The sequence below is a fragment of the Peromyscus eremicus genome, chromosome 10 (assembly GCF_949786415.1).
Source record: "Peromyscus eremicus chromosome 10, PerEre_H2_v1, whole genome shotgun sequence".
NCBI classification, from domain to species: Eukaryota; Metazoa; Chordata; class Mammalia; order Rodentia; family Cricetidae; genus Peromyscus; species Peromyscus eremicus.
In genome coordinates this window covers 62934575-62960215 of record NC_081426.1, presented here as the reverse complement: position 1 = coordinate 62960215, position 25641 = coordinate 62934575, and the positions used below count along the sequence as shown (strand labels likewise).

Genomic DNA, 25641 nt, shown 5'->3' with positions numbered 1-25641 from the left:
CTGAGCAGCCTCCTTCTGTCTGAACATGCCTTCTTCCCTGACCTTTTTAGAAACTGTGCTCTTTCTGATATCCCATTTTTGTGCATTCTGAGCAGCTCTGGACTTTGCTTTTACTTCTGTTAAATAGAAGTTTCCACTTCTAACCTGATTACATGTATGACTGATTGAGTGAGTAAGAATGTATCTTCTCACAGACTACCAAATCAATGAAAATAGAATGGTCAGTGAGAGAATGCAGATTCCTCTATTGTTTTGAGGATGGCCGTTTTGTGGAGAGGTTCAAGCTTGTTTGCTTTGTATATCCTTGTACCAGGTGTCAGTTCTTAATTTTCTCTGAGAGCCTCCTCTGGGCTTAACCACAAGCCTTTCTTCATTGCCATGGGAACCATCACTTCAAAACTGGCATTTCTTCCAATATTATTTAAGATAGTCAGTCATGTTATACAACGTAAACACAGTGTTGAGAAAACCAGAACAGATGCAGCAGGGAGACTCATTTGCATTGCATAAGTGACATTAAAGACAAACTTGAAAAGCTTTGGCACCCAAAAGAATTTATGCAAGATGCAGTAATGATATGGGAAGGACAAGTGTTTTCAGTAGATGAGGTATTGTTACTATGACATCAGATGTCAATGGCAAGATGCCTCAATACTGAAAATGAGATAAATTTGCTTGGAATGGTTTTATTTCAAATTGAAAGCTTCACAGAGAGCGGCTACAAAGTAATGGGATATGGGGTGCCTGAGATTATGATAGTTTGCTCTATCCAGAATGCACATGGTCAACACGCTAAGTTTCTGTTCCTTACTCTTTTTCTATGTAATTATTACTTATGTTATTTTGCTTTCTTCACATTCATGTTCTGACACTCAGCACAAGCAGATTATTCACTCTCTTATTTATCCTTGTGTATAGCAAGTGCCTGAGGCATCTGTGCTCGCAGTATGGACAGCAGTGTGACAGGAGAGAACAATCTTAGCGTGCTGGCACAGATAAAGTTTGGCAGAAACAACCGTGACATTATCTTGTAGCTATTTCTTCCTCTCTTTTAGAAGTACCACTCTTCTAAAATCATTGAATTTCTGGATCTTTACCATCCTCCTCAAATTAAAGAAGCATCTTTTGTGTATTTGTGCAGTTTAAAATCCAATATTGTTTTTCTTGTATCACCTTACACCTATATATTTTTATTATTTCATTTGACTTGAAACTTCCTGAATGTAAGTATTGGAATATTTTGTACATGAGCCCCAAAGAAACTGAAAACTTACATTTTTAGGATAAAAGTTAATAGTTTAAAATGATCTAGGAATATATTTATTGATTCCTGAGTTTAAGCCAGTGAATATGCTTATGTATAATGCAGACTAGCATTCAAACATAGATTGCTTGAATAAATTAAATAAAATCACTCTGTGTAATCCTAGTTTCAAAGTAGGATTTATAAAAATGTTGTAAAACAAACTGCCATCTCCTTTTAAAAACATGTTTTCTTTTCTATTATTTTTTAATTATGTATGTGTGTGTGTGTGTGTGTGTGTGTGTGCGTGCGTGCGCGTGCGTGTGTGTGTGTGTGTGTGTGTGTGTGTGTGTGTGTGTGTATGTTTGTATGGGGTAAGTGCACATGACTGCAGATGCTTACAGAAGCCAAAAGCGGGCATCAGATCACCGGAAGATGGAGTTTCAGGAATTTGTGTGGGTGCTGAGAACCAAACTCTGGTTTTCTGGAGGAGTAATACCTGCTCTTTACTGACCCATGTCTCCAGCCTATATTCTCCGTTTATACTTTACTAATCAACATAGTGATGGCCTAGTGGCTCACCTGTGGATTTGAGCATAAATGAGAGCCTCTGAGCTGCATTGGATTACATTGTTTCCTGTCCTCTCACTACTGTAAAAAATGTAAAAACAAACTGTAGACTAGTTAATGAAATACAGAAAATTCTTCTAATAGGCATATAAAGGATCAACCATTTTCTATAATGTGTTCACAGACTATTATCCGATATGCCTGTTGAATGTAATTTACACAGCTTAGTCATCAACCTAACAGGAACAAACTGAGAATACTAACAGAAATGAATCAGATAGCCTTTGCTCATCTGTATCTCATAGTTTTTAAAAGAATATCATCACTTTTATAGACTTTCATTTCTGTTAGTTATGTCTAATGATAATATGAAAATCCAAGCAATGCTGGTTTGATATTTGAAATTGTGCAGCCTTGGAAATGCTCTTGTAGAAGGGACCATAATGTTTACTCATGAGGGAAACAAAACAAGCCACTTGATGAACTGTAAATGAGTGCTTAGTTAACTACATTGCTAACGTATTACTTAATGTTTTCAGTGGCATCACAAGTGATTATTTAATTGAAATTAGCTAATTGGCAATTCAGCCTCTAGAAAAACTAGATTTCACATGTGAAAATATGTGAATATTTCTCTATGAAAGGATGTACACACATCTATAAATATATATATCTATACCTATTTTTAGAATCGTATTTCAAGTATTGTTTAACATAACATAATTTATTTGAGGATGCATAAATCCATGTATAAATATAAGGAACATTTCACTGATATTAGTATTAGTAGCAACATTCTAAAAGCCATGTAAAATTGAATGTCATTAAAAGATCATACAGCTAATGACAAGCATACATATTAATATCCACTGGGTTGCACCTGATACTTGAATGGAAATCAAATTGGGTCACAGACTTTAGCTTAAGTTCAGTAGTAGGACCACTTTGGTACCATGAAACTATGTACAAAAAATTGTACAGAAAAAAGAAATATGATTTCAAGTCTCATGGGGACCTGAAGGCAGATATATTGCTAGAAAAGATGGTCCTGTTTCCTCCCTAGTTGAGAATGTCACCATCATGCTAAGTTTTGTTTTCCACGCAGCCACGTAAACACATGTGCAAAGAAGTTCTCCAAAGATTGACCATAGAGCAGGAATAATTCCTGTCCTATTTGCAGTTATGAAGAGACTCTCTGCACAGGTCTGGGGGGACTCTCAGCTGTTATAAACAGCACACTTACAGGGCCAAAGGAAAGATCTGCATAGAGAATTGCTAATGCCTCAACTCCAGAGGAAGCTCATTTCTGATAAGTTCTTCATCTTTGGTCAAATACATTTCCTTTTTCTGTTAATCCTCAACTTAACTGGAATGCTATACAACTGTAGTCTATGATGTTGGTATTCACTGATTAATTTATAAAAGAATATGTTTGAAAAATGAATCTATAATGTGATGGAAGTATATAATCTTTTGCTTCATTTTTTATGTCAACAATTAGTTCTCTATCTAATTATAGGCTTTCATTCATGATAACTAAAGTTATTATCTTTAAACTAAATAATTTTAATATACAGAAAACAATGTATTTTGGATTATAATTTTAATTTCACTGGTGGTCACCATTTTAAAATAAACTGTGTAACTGTCTTCATTGCTTTTTCTCACAATGTCTTCCTCAGCGACTTTGGTACTGAGGGAACATTATGATCATCTTGGGAACCAGTGATTTTTACTGGCTCTAAAGAGGAATTTGATCACCACCTCTCAAAGTAGTACCAATGAAAATGTTTCCATGTTCATGATTGGTTCTCCTGATTTTCTTCATCCCTGTAATTTTAAAGTTACAAACTCGAAGTACATATTTTCCTCCAAATCTGTGATCATTCAATGCTCGTCTGTGAGTAAATAGTGATTCTATGAAATCTACAACGGCAGATCTATCATTCTGTTAGTGTTTCTTATTGAAATGTTCACGATATTTGTTTTTTGTTTCTGACAGATGCATACACAACATCAGAAGTCACTTATATTTGGACTTACAATGCTTCTGACTCTGTTCAGGTTGCTCCTGATGGGTCTAGGTTAAATCAATATGATTTGCTGGGCCAGTCAATTGGGAAAGAGACTATTAAATCCAGCACAGGTTAGTAACATTTTCTAAGTAAATCTAATGTCCCCCCAAATTAGTAGGTTAAAACAATTAAAAAATATGTCAGAAAATTTAAAACATTTTACCCTTGAGCTCTATGGTCTAACACGACAGCACAAATTTCTTGGGAGCTTTTTGAGACATTCCTAACCTTAGATAATACTTTTACTAAAATAGGTTCTACAACAAAATTCCAAGGAGACTCATATGTGCATGCAAGTTTCAGAAACCATGTTTTAAAACAAACTTACTACATACATCCTTAAAAATATTTATCTTCTCAGATCAGTCAACTTTAGCATTTATCTTCAAAGTAGTGAAAACAATTCCCCAAGTTTTCTCATTTTTTTTCTCCTATTGTGGATAAATTATGATTATTCAACCCTTGATTTCTGGGAAATTGCCACTGGCCTGCAGGGAAAGCTCCTCTCTTAGGCCGTCCTCAGTAAAGAAAAAAGGCAGCTGTGCAGACTAATTATCTTACATCTGGCAATAATCAAAACCGTGGGAGAAAAAAAAGAAGGTAGGTATGAGAATTAGACAAAACCTACAGAAGCAAATTACAGTTGGCGTATATAGAGAGAAAGTCAGAATTGGAGACAGAGTTCAAAGTGAAAAATCCAGGCCAAAAGAGCAGTGTCAGGGATAAGACCAGCTACCAGCACTTTAGAGATCCAGGAAGGGTGGAATGAAATCAATTCCTGTATCAGCATGAAGGTTGTACCAGTGGACATGAGGGACCCAAGCCAAGAAGATAATCCACTAGCAGAGTCTTTAGAATCCTGCTGGGGAGTGGGCATGAGCTAAAGAGAAAAATGAACACTATGTCATGGGGGCATTAGCAGTGTGGGGTTGTTGATGCTGTGTAATTCTTTTAAAAAAATAATCCTGTTTTAATGAGACATTTCCAGTTTTCATGAAATGTATGTGATCATTTCTTTCCCTCTGTATTTTTTTAAGCAGCAACTACTCTTCTTCTAATCCTTTCTATTTCCAAATTGTTCTGACTATTGACAATTATAGTTTCTTAAGCTTCTTAAATTCTCCTTCCAGGTGAATATACTGTAATGACAGCTCATTTCCACTTGAAAAGAAAAATTGGGTATTTTGTGATTCAGACCTATCTGCCTTGCATCATGACTGTCATTCTCTCCCAAGTGTCGTTCTGGCTTAACAGAGAATCTGTGCCTGCAAGAACTGTGTTTGGTGAGTGAATGCCTCCAGTACAGCACGGTTTGTTGCGCAGTGTGCTTCCCACAGTTTCTTTCACTTGATGCTCATCACATCCATGCCTTGTGATGTGTAGTGCAGGAAATGTTGGTTCTAATTTATAAATGAGAAAATAGAGGTTCTGAACTGTAAACTATAATCAGTACCACACTATTATCAAGGACTTAAATTACCCAAATATCTTGGAACCACATTTATTTTTTATTTTTTATTTTATTTTTATTTTTCTGTTTAATCACACTACTACTTTTTAGCATTCATCTCTATGCTAACAGATGAAGATGTTTTGAGATTTTAATTCAGAGTTGAAGAATATTATATCTAAAGGCTTTCCAAGACAAAAATAAAGGAATTGATCACAGAATCCTGGAAGGGTGAGGCACGATCTAATGTGGTTCTCTGGTGATCTCTGACCTGGCCCGTACCAGTATCCAAAACCATGAGGTAGCAAAGAGAGAGAGCATGCATACATCCCAGGTCTTAAGGGCCCCTCCAGTGGCCATGCTCCATGGGCAAGTACCTCAAGGTCATAGGCAGGTGTAACTGCTACCTGCTACCTCACTAGGGGCTGTGCTCTCTACCATACAGGTCATGGCTCAAACAGCCACCCGCTAAAAACGGATAATACTGAGCTAGACTTTCTTTACTTCCATTGGGACATTTGATTTTCTTAATTAAAAACAAGGAAAGGAATTTTCAAATTTAAAGTGGAGAATATCATGATTTTAGTCTGTCTATATTTACTTTGGTTTTGTTTTGAAATGATGAAATGTATTCTATGCATTTTAGATGACAGAGAAAGTCATCCATTTAAGTAGTGTGTTTGATACCACCACCTCCTCTACTTTGTGACTTGTTCTGTTGTATAACTGAGACTTCCTTCAGTTACTTTAGGGCTGAGATTTAAGGCACACATTGCCAGACCTACTTAGAATTCAAGTTCTTAAAACAATGCAGGAGAATTTGACAACACATTTCTTACATAGAAAAGACTGAGCACATCCTACAAGAAATAGATTATCTTTGTGTCTTTGTGTTTGTGGTACTCTTATTCACTTATCAAAGTGTTGTTGAGAACTTATTTTCAGTATTGCACCAGGAACTGGACAAGCAAAACACACAGAACAGAGCTCCTGCATCCAGGTTGTTTGGTTAGTGGATGGAAGCAGACTAACTAAAGGATAATGGCAATGTGGAAGGAAGACTTTATTGCAGAGACACATCCATGATGATATAGAAACCAAAAGGTTCTTCTCTTAGTCAAAGCCAATGAATAAGATGGTGATTTGATATTTTAGATATGTTTTAAAAAATGAGTAGGGATGTTGTAAGCAAAAGGATGGGCAAAATCATAGCCAGGGGGAATGGAATGTTCACTAACGTTGAGGAATGAAAGGGCATGGCATGTCTGGTGATAACTGTTTTAGTGATGGGCAGTAGAGTTACAAATAGAGATATGGTTCAAGGCCTTGATGAAAAGGGGATTGAAGTTAATCTTAATAGAATGAAACTCCAGCTACAGAATAGGCAATCCTGTTCAGTGTTCTGATGTCATGACATTGGTAAATCCCTAAGCAAAAGGCTTGCTATTTAATATATCCTATGTATTTTATTTTGATAACTACTTTGTTCAGTATTGACACATATAAAGCTATACATATTTAATGTATATAATCCAGAGAGTATATACATGAAAATGTCATGGTCATTACTTTCCAATTTTCTCTTATTCCTTTCCATTATTATGTGCATTGGGGACACTTAACATAAATTCCATTCTTTTGATATAATTTATTCGTATCACACATCATTGTTAGTTACAGACATTATGGTGTGTGGTAGGTTTACTAAAATGTTTACTTTTTAAATTTATTCTTTTTATGATTAATATGATTCTGTTTATATTTTAGAAAAAATTGGCACCATTGTAGAAGCTGAAATATAGGAAAAACCCAAAGGCATTGAGCTAAGGTTAGAGAGACACTTAAGTAGTCCAATGGAATAAAATGATGTTATTAATAAAGGAGATGTAGGCAATGGAAAAAAATAAAAGGTAGGGGAAAGACCCAGGAGTTTGGGTAGATATTCATCAAAACTATAGAAAAATAAAAAATTAAGATAATATTTAAGGTAACTTTTCTTTATTTCTTTAGGTGAATAATGTTGTCATGTTGAATAACAAAAGGAAAATGAACAGAATAGAAAAGTCAGGAAAATTTGTGAAGTTTAGGTTATGTAGATTTAGATTTTGAAGTTACTTGTAATATCAGGTTTCAGTCCAGTGGGTGAATGGGAGTAGTGTATCAAATATAAACAAATAATAAGGCCTGTTAATAAACATGAGAATCACTGGATACCAGGTAATGGCATATATGGATCTAGAATTTACATAGCAGATAAATTAGTTGGGTTAATGTGGGGTCAGAGGAGGGAATTCTTATGAATTTTAAGTGGTGAGATTTAGAGAATTAAAATCTGAATAGAATGATTAGAAAATTAGGAAAAAATACAATTTCAATATCATATAAACAGGTACATAGAAAGCTAAACATATAATCTTCCACTGAAGTCCAGTCTCAGCTGTCATGGTAAATCATTTTTTCTAATTTATGGGACTGTTCTAGAAAGATCTCAACAGACCCAATATGCACTACAAAAGGATGGAAGACCATTTTGTTCTGGCCAACTATTACTAGGCATAGACCATTCCCTGGAACGGGATTTTTTTGTTAAGGTGCCTTTTGTCTTTTTAGCTTTTCTTTCTTTCTTTTTCTTTCTTTCTTCCTTTCTTTCTTTCTTCCTTCCTTTCTCTCTCTCTCTCTCTTTCTTTTTCATTCTTCCTTCCTTCCTTCCTTCTATTCTATCTTTCTTGTTTTTAGGATTTTTGATCAATTTTAATTTTTGTTTGTTGTTTTCCTTTTTTAATAGAGAGATGGAGTTGGGAGAAAGGATGGGAAGGAGCATGTAGTTGAGTGGGTACTGAGGTGGGAAAGAGTTGGGAGAGTGGAGATAATATGATCAAGATATATTGTATGAAAATATTAAATAAAATTTTAAAGAAAGAAAAGGGTAAGGGAAAGAGAATGGAGAAAAGAGTAAGTTGAGTAATTTTTGTTTTAAAATGTATACATATCTGTATAAAAATCTTTGAGGATGAAATTTAAATCAAGATTTATCTACAAAATAAATGGGCTTAAAATTGTTAGCATGTGTTTATTTAATGTCAATGTTTTCTTTGTAGTAATAAATAGTACATGATATTATTAATTCTATTTAATTGCAAACCATTAAGTGCTTTACATGAAGTGGTTTATATGTTCGATATTTTCCAAACACATACTTTTTTCAGTATTTTTGTGCATAGTGTGTGAGAAAGTAAATTACATATAGTCTAGTAATGATTTGATGTATCACTCACTCAATAGTGCACTAAAGAGTTAAAAAAGGAGCAGACTTCTACCTTTCTCTTCAGGTGCTTTGTAAATGCCTACATATAATGACACCAATCAGATTTCATTACACTTAACACTTATTTGGTCTTGAGCATGTCTCACTCATAATCTGGAATGTAGGTGCATATTGTTATTGCCATACAACTCAGAATTTATGTTCTACATGTTAACGTTTAAATGTGTACCAAATAAACTGGAAGTATTCACATGAACCACGATAATGGATAATTTTTCAGTAATAAACTCACTGCGTATTTATACATAATTAGAGTAAGGATATATTCTATTCTAAGCATGAGTAACTACTGTGAGCACAAAAAAGTGAAGCAAAGCCACACAAAATATTCATGTATAAAAGTTTAAATAGGGTGTTTTAAAAGTGGAGGTATGTTAAAATAGTTAAGAGAACATTTCAGAAATGGAAACAACATGAGTAAAGAAATGGGCAAAGATCCAGAAAATGATGTGAAATAGTGAAACATGCAGAATAGTAAAATGCACACTGGAAAGAGAGAAAACTCAGAAGAAATCACTACCCTACAGAAACAATTAGAAATTTTTGTCAAGTACACATGGAATATTACCCAAGGTAGATGATGTTTGGGGATAAAAATCACTTCTCAACATGAATAAAGTGATCAAAATCATTACAAGTTCCTTCTTCAAAGTATAACAACCTGGCTCCTGCAGCCACTCAGACCCAAGTAAACACACAGAGACTTATATTACATATAACCTGTATGGCGGTGGCAAGCTTCTTGCTATCTAGTTCTTATATCTTAAATTAACCCATTTCTATACATTGCCACGTGGCTTGTGGCTTACCAGTATCCTTACATCTTGTTTCTCATGGTGGCAGTGGCTGGCAGCGTCTCCTGACTCAGCCTCCCACTTCCCAGAATTCTCCTCTCTGCTTATTACGCCTATACTATACTTCCTGCCTGGCTACTGGGCAATCAGCATTTTATTTACCAATCAATCATAGCAACACATTCATAGCATACAGAAAGACATCCCCAGCACATGGGAATGAAATAAACATGTAAAGAACTAGCTATGCAAATAGTAAGCCGCTTAGGAAGTCAGATTATGCACAGAGGCAAGAATATGCAAACACAGTGTAGCAATGCTTAATCATAATTATAGAATTTATTAAAACAATGATTAGAGGAAATAATAATTAATGGCATTTAATAAGTAATTAATAATTTATAGTAATTAATATCTATATTAACAGAAAAAGACTCAAATAAATTATCTGAATTACCATATTAGATCATAAAATTTAAAAAAATTAACAAAATGGCTATGGAGTCAAAGAAGTAAGAGTAGAGAAGAAATAAAAACAGATAATATGAAAGCAAAAGCTTAAGTCAATAGAACCAAAAGCTTGTTCCTTTTAAATATCAACACAATTGGCAAATCACTAGACACAAGAAAAAAAGACCAGAAACCTAAAATTGGTGTAGACTTTCCTATCAACTTTACATAATGTAAGCAGACTATAAGAAAGTTAAATGACAATACTACACCAACAAATTAAGTAATGTTGATGGAATAGATTTTTAGAAAAACACAAATTTACTTAAAAAATGTCTCAGCAGATTTAGAGTAAGAAGTTCTGTGAGTAACTAGAACAGAAAAATATCTAGTCCCGAATGGATCCCATGGTGAATTTGACCAAACTTTCATAGATTTAGCACCAACCATCTTCATGACTGAACAAAGCAACACTGAATTTCAATACCAGTTATTTCTCAGAATTGAGATGCAGAGATATTTTCTCAGGCACATATTTCCAGCTTTGAAAATTACTGATTAAAAGCAAAAACATGATGCTGCCAGAAATAACAGAAGTATTCATGTTAATGACTTCTAAACTAAGGCTTCATAACTTCCAAAGAACAGAAAATAGAGATTTTATGGACAATAAGTATATAGTAATGAAAAAGAGAACTTGGAGGATAGAAGAGATATACCAGAGATATACCAGAGGGATTTATGTATATATATAAGTTATATGAAATAAATTATGGTTTATTTGCTCAGTAGAGAATATAAGGAAAATGACATCTTACTAAGGTCTCTACAAGGTTTTCATGGCCTAAAACATAGACATGTAGATTTAAAAAGAAACCTGTACAAAATACCCATTTATATAGAGGTGTGATGAAAACATCAATTTATATTTAACCTCAAATCAGCAAATGGTGTCAGTGTTAAGGCTGCCAAATTTGACTCTAAAAAATATACAAACGTTTTAAACGATTTGTGACAAATGTGAAATAAAAAATTGAAAAGTAAAACTTAGAAGCTGGAGGGAGTTAAAAGTCAACAAAATGGTTGCCACATAAGCCTGAGGACCTGAGTTCAGATCCCAGAACTCATGTATGAAAAAAAAGCAAAATAAACAAACAAACAAACAAAAAACAAAAAACAAACAAACAATCAAAAAAGGATAGTAGCATGCTTTTGAATGCCAGCTCTGGAGTAGTGGAAACAACAGGAGTCCTTGGGGTTTGCTCATAGCCAGAATACCTCAGTTAGCCAGCACTAGGCCAATGAGAGACCCTGTCTCAAAAAACAAGGAGGCCAGGGAGACAACTCAGAGTGTAAGAGCACCCGTTTCCAGCCTACAACCTAACTTTCCCTAGACTCACGGTAGGAAAACAGAACGAGCTCCTGCAAGTTGTTCTCTGATTTCTACATGCCCACCATGCTGCATGCATGTGCGCACACACACACACACATACACACACACACACACACACACACACACACACAAAATAAATGTTTGAACACTTAAATAAAAAGAAGAAAATTATGGAATGTTACCTAATGTTGTGCTCTGGCCTCCACACACATGTACACCTATCCACGCACACCTGCATAAACATAAGTACCAGCATACACATACACAAACACACACAATGGGGGGGAGATGAGAGAAAGAGAGATTAAATAATACATGATTTTCAATAGAGATGTGAGGACTAAAAGCAGTTTCCTTTCAAATGGTTGCTGTTAAATGGTGAAAGCATTCTTGGCAAAAATTCTAAAAGTTGTTCTTTGCAATTAATATAACTCCACAAGATGTATGTATACAGGGGCATGTGAAAGACAGGAAATGCACTGAATTTTAACACTTTTTAATCAAGAAAATTTTTATTCATTTTTACTTGCCAACCACAAATCCCTCACTCTTCCTTCCTCCTACCCTCACTCCCTGCCTTCCCCCTGACACTCCCATTCCCTTCTCTGAAAAGATAAGGCCTCCCATGTGGAGTCAGCAGAGCCTGGTACATTTAGCTGAGGCAGGTCCAAGCCCCTCCGCTTGTATCAAGGCTGTGCAAGGTATCCCCTCATAGGTAGTGGGCTCCAGAAAGCCAGTTCATGCTTTTTGATGAATGGATCCTGATCCTACTGCTAGGGGGCCTCTTAAGCAGATCAAGCTGTACAACTGTCTCGCTTATGCAGAGGGCCTAGTTTAGTCCCATGGATGCTCCATAGCTGTTGATCTAAAGTTCATGAGTTCCCACTAGCTTGGTTTGTTTGTGTCTGTAGGTTTCCCCATCATGCTCTTGATGCCCCTTGTTCATAGAATCTCTTGTTCCATACTCCATCCTTCTTTCACCGCTGCAGGCTTGTATGGGTGTGGCTCACCTAATTGATACCCAATAGTTAACATAAGTCAAATTTCTAGAGTTCTACACTCTCCAAACATTTCACTTAAATTCAGACAGGTTTATAGAATTTCTTTTTCTTCTTTTTTTTTTAACAAAATAAAATATGAAACAATAAAACAAAAGCCGTCACATTGAAGTTGGACAAGTCAAACAAGCAGAAGGAAAAGATCCCCAAGAAAAGATTCTAAAATCAGAGACACAGTTGATCACACACTACTGTAAAATTACTAAACTGAAAGCTATAATATATATGCAAAGGAGCTGGTGCAGACCTATGCAGGTCCTGTGCTTGCTACTCCCGTCTATTTGAATTTATATGAAATTTGCTGAGTTGATTTGGAGGGCCTTGTTCTCTTGATGTCCTGTACTGTTCCAGCTCTTATACTCATTCTGCCTACTCTTTCAAGTTGTTCTCTTAGCTCTGAGGGAGGGATTTGGTGGGGACACCCCATTTAGAGATGTGTGTTCCAAGGATTCTCTTTTGGGTTATGTCTGCCTGTGAGTCTCTATATTTGTTCCCATCTGCTACAGGAGGAAGCTTTTCTGGTGATAGCTGAATAAGGCACTGAACCATGAGTGTAGTAAAATACCATTTAAAGTCATTTTTATGGTTACCTTAAAAAACAGTAGTATTTAGTTTTACCCTAGGTCTCTAGGTTGTCTGGCCTCTGGTTCTTGCTCATTCAAGCAGTGTTGGGCATGGGTTCCATCTCATGGAGTGGGCCTTATGTAAAATTGGTTGGTTACTCCCAAAAGTTTTGGGCCACCATTGCTCTAGCATATTTTGTATGTAGGACAGATTGTAGATCCAAAGTATTGTGGCTTAATTGGTGTTTAGGTTAGAATTTCTTCTTATAGGTCATTAAATCATCCCCTCCTCCTCTGGTAAAAGCTTTAAATAGTTTACCTTCTTTAAGAAACAAAAGAACAAGAAACTTAAGTTCTTATGCTCTGCAAGACAGATACCAACTTCTAAGATCATTCTATCCATGAATAAAATAATAAAGCAAAGCCAATAATAAGTAGACAGAGAATTAAAATTGGAATGTACATTTGTGATAATACAGATTTTCCTTTTTGGTACTTTGTCTATTAACTTTGCATTTATACTGGGTAATGTGGAGCCAGCCTGATGTCTTGCGTAGAAAAACATTGAAAGGGACTGTCCTTGCATCTTCTAATGATAATAATAATACCATTGAATTTTTTTCAGTGCTTATGCCCAGTTCATTCACACCAACAAATACTTACTGAGCATCTATTTGTCAGCACTGTTCCAGAGCCTTGGACAAAAACAAATAAGGCTGCCTTCATGATGAGGCATTTGCTCTCTCTTGCCAATGTAAGGAAGCACTTGAGAAAACTTTTAACCACTTCCATAGATGCTATGTTTTCAAAGCTCTCAAAAGTGACTTTTGCATCCATAATACACAACTTTATTTGGTGATACAGCGTTTTGTGTGTGTGTGTGTGTGTGTGTGTGTGTGTGTGTGTGTGTGTGAAACTATTTTGCTGTGGCTTTCAGATGTTTACATTATTTAGAATCCTGTATGAAATAGAAATAATTATGAAACACGACACTGCCATTCGCTCAAAGCTAGAATTTTTTTAGTGTTATATATGTTTACAGAATAACTGTCCTTGTATTTTTTCTTTAATTATATATAGAAAGTCTAAACATCGATCTTTTTCTTTATAAACTAAGCTGGGATGAAAAGACCCTTTAGCGTGTAGGCGTTTAGTGCAAAAGATAAAATTCACATGCTTAATTGCCTAAAACGTTCAAAGTGTTATAATGTGTGTATGTATGTGGGGAGAATGAGTGTGTGTGTGTGTGTGTGTGTGTGTGTGTGTGTATGATAAATATGAGTCTGTATGTATGCTTATTTTTATGTATTTGCATGTGTGTGTAAAAAGATCAGCAAAACTTGATGTGTCCATCCTCTCCTTTCCACCTTGACTGAGACAGGGATTTTTTTTTGCCTCTTCACCAAGGTATGCTGGATTAAGGATGCTGTGCCATTATCTCTGGTCCATGCACATATTTGGGGGATCTAATTTCAGATAATCAGGTTTTGCTTTTAGTCATTGGGTCATTTCCACAACACTAGCTTTAAAGAATTTTCAGGGTGTCATATATATTTTGAATAAATATGACACCAAACTCCAAAGGAAATGTTCAAATTGCTTTTTTTTCTTCTTAGTCCTATGGATTTGGTTGGTTGAAATGACTTTCATAGCACAGAATCTACTTACAGTTCCTTGAGTGTACAGAGATGCCTTTTCTGTGTACATGAATTTCGACTACAGGTTGTTCAAGACCTTTGGTCAATTAATGAGCTCCTTGCAAAGCCCTATCCAATAATCTTTATTTATCCACCTCATCTGAATTTACAACCAGAGGGTCTGTGAAATTGCCTTGCTGAGTAAATATGTATTATGTTATTTTGGCTTTGTTACATATTATGTTGTTTCTCAGTCGGTTCTGTCAAAGCCAAGTCTCACAGTTGTTGTTATGGAGGTGGTAAAGTCATGAGGAATGCTTACTCTTGAGATACAGGGTATTTTACTCAGGCCTGGCCCTGTAGTTACTGCTGAGTGTCTTCTAGCAGGCTTCTTAGCTCCTCTGTGCCTTAATCTCTCCGTAAAACTGGTCTAGTAGTAAACTCACCCTTATAGATGAGCTTAAGGGAGTTGTAATACATACTCTCATATACATGCCTTTTTGGAACAGTCATTATGATTATGGCACAGGATAAACTCTGTGTAAGTATCTTCAGTGATTATTATCTGATTTCTGACCTATCTTTCTTCTTCATATGAAGACATATGTAAAGGGCAGTCTGCCCAATTTAGACAGAGTAACAGTAATCACTATGAGACATAATCTTAGAGGAGTCATAAACTTTGAAGGTCTGGCAGCAATAGATCAGGGCTGAAATTCAACTTCTTGGCATCTGATCATCAGGGGTTGGTTTTCTTTGCTTGTTTGTTTGTCTTGAAGAGAGAGTCTGAATCCTTGACAGTCTTTTATTTGGGTATAATATATCAGTCGTTAATTCAGTTTTAGTTCAGTATTATGATTCAAGTCAATTCAAGCAGCAAAATTCAGTTCAATGCAAGTAGTGAAATTCAATTCAAGGTGGGAGGGATTTAATTAACTCAAGTTATTGTTGGCCTCTGTTTTCTTCATTCTTACTAGGTGTGGGCCTGTTTAATATCCTTAAGAAGCACCATTTTAGAAATGCGGGTCATCTACTAATGCTATCATTGAATCTTATTTGTTAGGTATAGTTCCCATGCTCTGAACTGATGCAATTCTCCTAGGCAAAAGTTGAGTCACAATCAAATAATGAGTTAGTGTGTATTTTCCATCACCTTGAATGTGGAAGAAGAGGATTCGCCAGAAGGAAAGAAAAATTGGGGCCTGCGTTAGAGGAAGTACCCTATCATGCACCGTATGTCCTAGTCTTACATCTCATTCTTACGCTGAGCTTGGCCATGTCTTACCTTTCAGCTTGAATAAGAACGTTGAAACAGCCAAAAGAGGACCTCCTCTTTTCCATGATATCTGTGTAGCTTACACCTTTTCGTCCTTGGAATGTTTCTCAGTGAATGTATCCTCAAGAAGGTGAACCTAATGGACTGGTTGAACTTAAAAATGTTTTCTCTGTCCTGATCATTGCATCATCAGTCTTGCTCCATTTATTTTCTCTATTACATATATCATCTTTGATATCTGAAGAGAAATACTTTCTTTAATTTCTGTCTTTCCAACTACATTAATTCTCTTCCTCTTTTGTAATCCTAAGAATGCCTGGCCCATAATAGATTTTCCACAAATTTTTATTAATACAATTAATTCATTTATGCTCAGTAAGAGAAAAAACATGGCCATTACATAAGTATAAAAAAAGATCATTGATAGAAGACAATATAATATGAAATAGAATAATGTAACTATAAATTCTTAAAAATTGTTAAGTGGTTTAATTATAACGTCTAGAATCATTTAGTACACCTGATCTATTGATTTTCTGAGTACTAACAACAATGAGCTGGATAGTTTAAAGAGCAGGGAAGAATATTCCATATTTCAAAACACTAGAGAACATAAATTACCAGAGAATAGTTGAAAAGATGAGTGTTTAAATGCTACTGTGGCCAGGCAGCGGTGCCATGGTGGCTCACGCCTTTAATCCCAGCACTCGGGAGGAAGAGCCAGGTGGATATCTTTGAGTTCGAAGCCAGCCCGGTCTGCAGAGCAAGATCCAGGACAGGCACCAAAACTGCACAGAGAAACCCTGTCTTAAAACAAACAAACAATCAAACAAATGCTACTCTGCAGCACGTGTTTAAATGTATGAAGACTTGAACATACATAAAACAAAGAGGCATCTTAGGTGATATTTTTCTAACTTATGAAGATAATTCTATTCAATATGACTTTTATAGAAGAACAAATAACTGTGGTGCAATAAACTGAACAGAAACTAAATGAAAGGGAATTTTATGTTACCAGTTTTATAGTATAAAGTGACCAACTCCAATACGATAATAGATAAGCAAGTGGTAAATGACTGTGCATAGTTAAGTGGTGGGTATACACCAGTAATGAAGACAGCCTGTATCAGTTTGACTCTATTGCTAGCTAGAAAAATCCATTTAATTTCTGTATACTCTAGGTTTGTTGCAAATCCATTAGCAGAATGCTAAGAGGAAACATGAAATAGTGAATGCAAGACCTACTTATATTCTTTTGTATCTGAATATATACAAATTCTGTAAAGGAATATAGGTCATTTAGGGCACTGATTGGCAATGGCTAACAAACTGATACATACATATATATATATATATATATATATATATATATATATATATTACATATATGTTCATATATATGAGTTTGGATGATAACATTTTTACTATAGGGAAAATAAGATTTGTTGAAATGTAGAGGAACTCATATCCATGCATGAGCAACCCTTGACTGAAATATAGTTAAAGAGTCCCCTGAAGACTTAGAGTTTATTTACCACAGTCTCAACACTGTGTTGCTCACCTTACCCGGCTTATTTTCCTGGCTAGGACCCATGAAAATATTAATTTGAAGACTGTAGATGAGGGCAGGCAGAGATAGGAAAGATCACTGTGGAAGCCCAAGGCAAAACAAACAATGCCAAAAAGGGTAGCTGGTATGCAAATGTTAGGTGAGTAACGACTTCGGTCTATGCAGTTAAAGAGATGGGGAAGTCTTAGTAGGAAAAATGATTATTTTCACTGCAATCCGAAAGAAGGTAGGTGTTAGAGGGAGTGTAATGTGTGCATGGTGGCAGGGTATGAAAATAATGAGCAAGAAGACTCTACATGGCAGAGTTTATTCCCAATCTCCGTTTTCCAAGAGCCACCGGCTGCACAGTGCTAACAGGAGGCATACCTGGCATCTCAGAATTGACTTTGGCACAAGGCAGCACATGCTAATCAGATGCAAGCTGCCAGCCCACCAGCCGCCTTCCTCCCTGCTGCTGTCACAGTCTCATCCCAGCCATCCCACTGCCAATTAGGAAAGCGACTGAAGCAAAATACAGTAATAAGCTATGGCAAGGAAAATTAGAGAGCCTTTTGAGTTCTAGTTCAGGCTGAGATGATTTGTCAGTAATAATAGGAAGCCCACCTAAGCTTTATTAATATAAATGAAATGTTATCATTTTCCGTAAGGGCAGAAGAAGGTAGTTAAAAGTATATGCTACTGTTTAGTTGGTCAACTTTGTACTAATTTTGAGGTCTTGAAAAGGGCTTGTAAATATTAATTTAATATAGTCATAATCATTTAAGACAGTTAAGCCACTCTCATTTGTGGTTCGAAAACAATATTAAAAATAGCAGTGTATAAACATCTTATTGATACCATATGCTGAGCTAGGTATGTCAAATTTATTTGTTGTTTAATTCTGAAAACAATTTCCTAGTTAGGACAGCAACACTGCCTTCCTATTTTCAGACAAGAAAACTGATCCACCAAGCAAGCTATTCAGAGGGTCTATAACTGGTATAATCTCTCTCTAACCCCTTATCCCTGATCAAACATCAGGTCAACACCAAAGCGGCAATTTATATATATTTTTTTTTCAGAGCTGTGTTTACTCAAATCATGTCAGAACATGAGGCCAACACTAAAATCTAATTTCTCATCATCACTGTCTGCTGTCAGCAGATGAATTTTGAGGAATTTTCTGTGCCTTATACTATAGCTGAAGTTTTACTATCTATTACTGGGCCAAGACTGATATAATAAAATAAGTTTTTAACATTCTCATCTCTCCTGTCCAAATCTTATAGTTTGCATCTTAAAGCAAAATTAGGGCAGTTAAGCCATCTCTAAGCATGTAGACTACACATAGTTGCATCATTATAGTCCCTAGAAAGTCAGTATATTCTGAACATAATTTGACAGTTGTTTTAACCACGTTCTAAAAACATTCACCCAATATTTTGCCTTGGAAATCCTCTATGAACTATTTATAATGTTATAGAGTGCATGAAGAAGACTGTAGGTGTTGAAGTTTTTTTCTGTCGGTAATTTTGTTTGTTCTGTTGATTCAGGAGTTGTTATGAAGAGCAGGTAAGCCATGAAGGATACCTTCTCCTGCTTCAGCTTCCCATATGTTACTATCATCCTGATTTCTCCTTTGGCTTTAATTTGACTTCAGTTTTGAAGTGTAGCTTTCATTTTCAACACTTATACTTCGTAGTTATAATGTTGAGAACAACAGCTTCTCTACTCTGATTCTTCCACTCTCTTATAGGTACACACCATTATTATAGTGGGATATATTTATTTTTATTACAACAATCTTTTGAATGTGCATTTTTAGGTTTTAATTTTAAAAATTAAAAAGCTACTAGTGATGTTCAAGTGTTTTTATCATTTCAAGGAAATAGTTTCTAATTGGATGATCTTTGTGATAAAACATTTTCTAATGTATTATTCATCACAAATAACATAATATTTTCAAGCCGAATCACCTTAGGGAGTTATAAAAAGTCTCCCAAATGATTAACATTTCCACATTCGCCCTGCATTTTGTGGCAATGCAATTTACAAGAATGAAATAGAAAATAGATTTGATAACAGTGGGGAGTTTGTACAGAAAAGGGCTTTCTTTTTGGTCTGCTTTTCTTTTATTGTCTTATTGTCATAGTGCCAAATGTATTATTTTATCTTCAACTCAGGAAATCACAGTATTACTGTGAAACTCAGCAGCAGTCAAGTCATACCATGTTTGCCTGTGTTAGATAAAGGAGAACAGGTGTCTCAGGCATCTGCAGTTGACTCTCCCTACATCTAATCTTTCTTTAATGTGGGTGGTCCTGAACAAGCCTCATATCAGAAATCCTGAGATTAGAGATGAGCCATGCTAAATTTTTGGAAGTTACCTTTTCGATGAGGTACACTAGGAGTTGACAGGTTATGTTTTCAAAAGTTTGGTCTTAAATGATAATGACAATTCAGGATCCACTTGATAGTAACTGGTTTTCAAATTATGCCTAACTAATTAAAGAGCTGAATCATGTTCTTTGAGACATTTAAGGACAGAGAAGTTTAGTCACGAATATCAAGGGTTTAATGAATCCAGAATTACAGATCTATTTTGAAAAGATTCTCAGGTTTGGAGAAACAATGGAAGAATGGTGAGGAAACCAGTAGAAGGCTTATGTTCCCCTTTCTGACGATCCATGCTAAATTCTTTCTCCAAGTGGAAAATGAATAACTAAAAAATATAATGCCTAGTTCTTTTTGGCAGCCATTTATATAGTTCAATGTTCTTGGGTTTTTCTCAGTCTACCACTAGATGGGACTCTTACATCCTTACTTTGCATTCTTAGCATCTTTATCCACCACTTGTCTTGGGGGGGGGGGCTAAGGAGCATCATAAACAAACAACAGAAGCTACAGAAATCTGAATTAGACAAATTCTACACGAGTTATTTGCATTTGTCATCGAAAGTCTGTAAAATATACACTCTAGTCCTCATTGTAGAGGTAAAGTCAATGAGGTACAGTAAGAAAGGGGGAAGAGAGAAGGAGAGCTTTATAGTTGTTGGGTAAGTGTAAATGCCAGAAGCATGTGCTTACACTGCCTACCCACAATCCACGAAAGCATCAGTTCCATTTCTCATATGGAAAGGTTTACTGTGGATTAGCTGCAGGTGCTGGGCAAAAGCCGTCATCTTATGTAACTTAAAATTATGTTTATATTTTGATGTAATTAACCTCTGTCACTTCTCAGAAGTCGTTAGAAGAAGCAAAACCCTATTTCACTTCAATATCCATTTTTTTCTCTAAGTATAGGCATTCCCAAGCAATTAAAACCATTCTATGAATTCTATGTCCTTGAAATAGAAACTTAGAGGCTTCACCAGTAAAGTGTAAGGTTAGACAAATGATATTAATATATGTTATGAACCTATAAATTATTTTGAAGTAAAATGCCCTTTTAAATTCTTTGCAAAGAGTGTGGCATTTCAAGTCAGTTTGTCTGAATTTGTGTCTTAAGACACAGTACTGCTTGATGGTACTTTGATTTTCAGTAGGATTCTTAAGTTCAATTTGCTTCAGCTTTCTCATCTATACATTATACTAACTGCATCAATTAATACATTAAAGATAATATTAAAGATAATATCAGAGCATGTCTCATTAAGGAATAAAAGCAAGCAAGCAAACAAACAAAAATTTGACTAAGAATTTTGAATTTTCCCATGTGCCTTCCATCTGTCTGTGGTTACTGGACTATATCTATAAACTCTCATCTCTCTCTCTCTCTTTCTCTCCATCCACCCCCATGTGTGTGTGCTTATGTGTGTGTGTGTGGGGGGTGTGTGTGTGGGTGTGTGGGTGTATGAATTACACAGTGAATTCTGGGAAAAGCAAGTCTTCAGGTTTCATTTAATTCCAAATATATACACCATGTCTACAGATTCTACATTTCCTATGCACAGAAATAGGTTCCTCTGTTTTATGTATTATATTTATTTATTCATTCATTCAATCTAAGGAAGTTATGCTTGCCAGGCATTGGGATGGGTTTTTCATGTGCAATGTTAAGCAAAAATGAGATACCTGTCTTTAGAGACTTACCAGTCTTAGGTAAGGAACAGATAAAGAAACTCAGCACATTTGGTTAATTATGCTATGATAATAAGAAAAATACTCTCCGGTAATACAAAAAGCCTTCACAGCAGAACGGGAGTACCATCCCTATTAACAATCATGTATTTATCTATGCTAGTATCTGTGTTCCCAAAATACTCTGAATCTCTATGTGTATGATTGTACCTCCAGTTTCAAATTCACTGTGAACAAATTTCATTCTGTTTTTGAAAGTCTTTTAATGTCTCACAAATTTAAAAGTTACTACCACCATAGATGTTAAATTGACTTAAGTAATATATCTGTAGGGGCGTTTTAGTACTAGTATAATTTTGTTAAAAGTTGTGATAACAGTATTAAAGTAAATTTATGATCCATGGTTTCTCACAAAGTGTTATCAAGGCATTTGGGACTTGCAATGAGGATGAGGCAAGTTTATTGATTAAATGAGAATAATGGTAATGACACTTTGATTTCTTGAAGTTTCCTTTTTTGGATTATAATTTGAAAACAGCAAAGGAAAAGCTATCACATACCAACCCTCTAACAATATTATGATTCACTGAAATTCTGAAATTAAGTTTTACATGCTTTCACAGGCTGACTCTAAGATTAAGATATCAGTACACAGTGGCCTACTAGAATATCTGAGTTTCCTACTTAAATTTTCTGGCCACAGTCAGATATTTGTGAATTTCCCTTACCATTACAGCATATATTAACATACTCTTTCATTCTCAAATGTTGCCTGTATTATACCGGCTTATTAATTTCACAAGCTTTTATTCAGCTTTTTGAATTGCAAGTCAGTCACAAATACCTAGAATGAAAAAAAAAAAAAAACCTCCCAGAAAAAAAATGACAGGCATCTGACTAATAATAGGGGGTCTCATTTTTAAAGTCATGTATTAATGTTATGGAGGTTGAACTACAGATTTCAGTTCTGACATCTGCTGAATTTGTAATCTGTCTTTCTTATTCTTACAACAAACTGAAACTGAACAAAAGGAAGACGAAGGTGTCTCATCGCATTCACAAGTGAACCGAGACGACAGGGAAAGTGTCATTCCAAATTGTAAAGAGACAGGCAAGCTCAGAGTGACACAGCCAAGAACTCTTACCTGGAAGAGAAGCTGTGGGAGCCATATGCTGGTTGGAACATTTTCATAGTAATTTTGATGAATTGCCTGGAACTGAATCTGTGTTGGTGTAAGAATGAGACACTTATCAAGCTGTAGTCTTACTGCACATCACAAGTTTATTGACTGTAACTAAGTACCTTTACTAAATACTCAAGAAAAATCTGAGAAATATGGTCAAGGGTCAGTGCAACAAATAAATCATTTTGAACCTTTCCCAGACCCTCATTCAGAGCGAAAACTTCAGAAGAACATGCTTTCTTGGTTAGAAATTCTCTTGGTGGTAGAAATGGAATTTTCTCTATCCAGCCCATCTATCTTTACTTACTTAACCCCAAATGGGGGCCGACTCATAGCTATGATGATCAGGGCCTCGTGGAAGCAAACATGCTATGAATGCTGTGGCAAGTTAAGCAGCTAGGAAAATGGAAAAAAAATTGTGACTGTTGTAACCAGGGACAAAGGTCCACTAGAAGTGAGATGTAGTGAGCAGCTCACAAACTAGAGCCCTGCCTTTGCCTTCCCATCACACCATTACTGGACTCCAGCAATATATCTGTGGCTTATACACGAAAGAACTGAATGAGACAGACATTCTCTGAGAAGGAATATTAAAGGAATTGAAAATCTATAAGATAGATAAATGGAGCACTTAGGAACTCATCTCAAGTGGTATATATATATATATATATCAGGCATTATTAGGACAACATAGCAAACATTAAACTATAGAAATTAACATAAATCTTATACTACAAGTCTACCTCAGTTCCCATTCCCCAATGCATTACAGTTTTCCATAACAACAGGATTTCATGGTATGACAGAATGTAGCTAGAGTTTTCCTGCCTGGCCCACAGTCAGGAAAAATCTATCTCACCCACCAGTCCCACAGCTGCTCAGACCCAACCAAGTAAACACAGAGACTTATATTGGTTACAAACTGTATGGCCATGGCAGGCTTCTTGCTAACTGTTCTTATAGCTTAAATTAATCCATTTCTGTAAATCTATACCTTGCCATGTGGCTCATGGCTTACCGGTGTCTTCACATGCTACTTGTCATGGCGGTATCTGGCAGTGTCTCTGACTCAGCCTTCCACTTCCCAGAATTCTTCTCCCCCTTGTCCCGCCTATACTTCCTCCTGCCTGACTACTGGCCAATCAGTGTTTTATTTACTAACCAATCAGAGCAACGCATTTGCCATACAGAACATCCCACAGCAACAGAAGGTAAAATAAAAACAGATACAAAAATGACAAAGCCAACACCAAAACCATAATATAGTCAAATTTTCTGAATGAGAAGTGTAAACTATGTTTGATACAGCCATTAATATTTAATGGATTTGCTGGTAAATATAATGGACAAGGAAGAGCTGGGTAATGCACACAGAGGGATGCAACTAAGTAATAATCAAAAGGAAACATAGATTTCATTGTGTGCGTGCATGAATTCCCAAGGGCAAAGAGAAAATTAAATGTATCAATGGGAAGCATTGGAATTAAAACACAGTGTGGAAACAGAATTCAAGGAATGGTTTCAGCAGGAAGCTGTCTAAAGAAAAGACTGGTGAGTTTCCATGTTTAGGTCATTGTAAAGTTAGTAAAGTGTTATTCAAACAGAAATATAAAGCTAAACACTAGTTGGAGAATCCTAGAATCATTACAACTTCAACATATATTAAATATTCATAGTTGGAACATAAGAAAAAGAGGAAAGTAAGAATAATATAAAATAAGTATTTGAAATAATAATGCCCAAGAGATTGAGAATATTAATTACAGACCAAATCACAAAAATCAACTCAGGAAGGTCCGAGAGCATCAATAAGTACAAATTTATAAATAACTTCCAGAAGGCCTCAAATTTGAACCAGCTGGTCTCTAAATAAGTTCTGGACCATGAAAGACTACATAGTAAGACATTTATCTAAAAAAAAATCTACCTATATATTGAAAACTACACAAAGCAAAAGGCATTCATAAAATCTTGGTGTGGTGTATTGAAGAAGGAAAATGAAAACAAAACCCCAAATCATCAACATGATTATAGGAAAGTTTCTGAAATAATCTTGAAATTGAGCTCTGATGCCATGGCCTTGCTTGAAATCACCACTTGATCTTTTCTTCCTGCATCCTTCTTCCCATTCCTCCTCAATGCCTGGTTTCTGTGTTCTTGAGTCTTGCACACGTTATTTACTCATCTAGTTGACTTTTTTTTAATATCATTTTACTCCCTACCACCTATTTCTCTCCAGTAGTCTTGCCAATCCTGCTGGTCTAGACAGACTGCCCTATTATTGGTTATCAAGTTATCAAGCACCTTGCCCAATTGTAGTGTAGGAAATATTTCTGTTCATACTTTTTAATGTCTCTAGAAGAATTCATCTGACTTTTCTCCACAATGTCCAGAAATTGGGGATTCCCTCACAAAAGAAGAGATAGACTTTTGATATTGTACTAATAAATACATGATTTTCCATTCTCGATCACTAGGGGAGCAGTTTAAATAAATAATTATTTACTCAATAACTGTGTAATAGGTTACTACATTCCACTAGGCACCTTTTTTGCATTTTGGAGAGAAGACAGATAGGCTGTAATCTATACAGGTAAATGGGGTATAGGCTTGTGCAAATGAATAGGCAAACTGGGCAGGACAGGAGATAACTGACAGATGTAAGGACAGGTCAAAGATGACCTCAAGGAAAAGAGTGCAAGGACAGTACACCCTGACCTAAGCATAGTGAAGTGGTCATAATATGGATACTGTAGAGAGCAAGAGTTTTTGCTCTTGGTTGACATGTGTGCTCACACAGGTCTACAGTAGTAGACTTCAGTTACTATTAATTACATGAGTTTTCAAAATACAAAAGAAGGGAATGTGTACTGGAGGAAAGAACACAGTTTGAGCCATGTACATTTACCGAAAATGACAAAATATTTATGCCTCTGCACTTGAATTTAAAATCTGAAATTGGTGTCATTTAGATTGTGGACGCTTTTCATG

General features: G+C 35.6%; 1 protein-coding gene across 2 annotated transcripts in view; it reads left to right on the top strand.

Annotated features, from left to right (window-relative positions):
* The window catches only part of Gabra2 (gamma-aminobutyric acid type A receptor subunit alpha2), a 137398-nt gene that overhangs the window by 89244 nt on the left and 22513 nt on the right, over positions 1 to 25641 (top strand). For both annotated transcript variants that reach the window (XM_059275087.1, XM_059275086.1), the window contains exons 6-7: positions 3816 to 3959; positions 5019 to 5171. In XM_059275087.1, coding sequence (XP_059131070.1) covers positions 3816 to 3959; positions 5019 to 5171 — 297 coding nt within the window. The remainder of the gene's footprint in view (positions 1 to 3815; positions 3960 to 5018; positions 5172 to 25641) is intronic.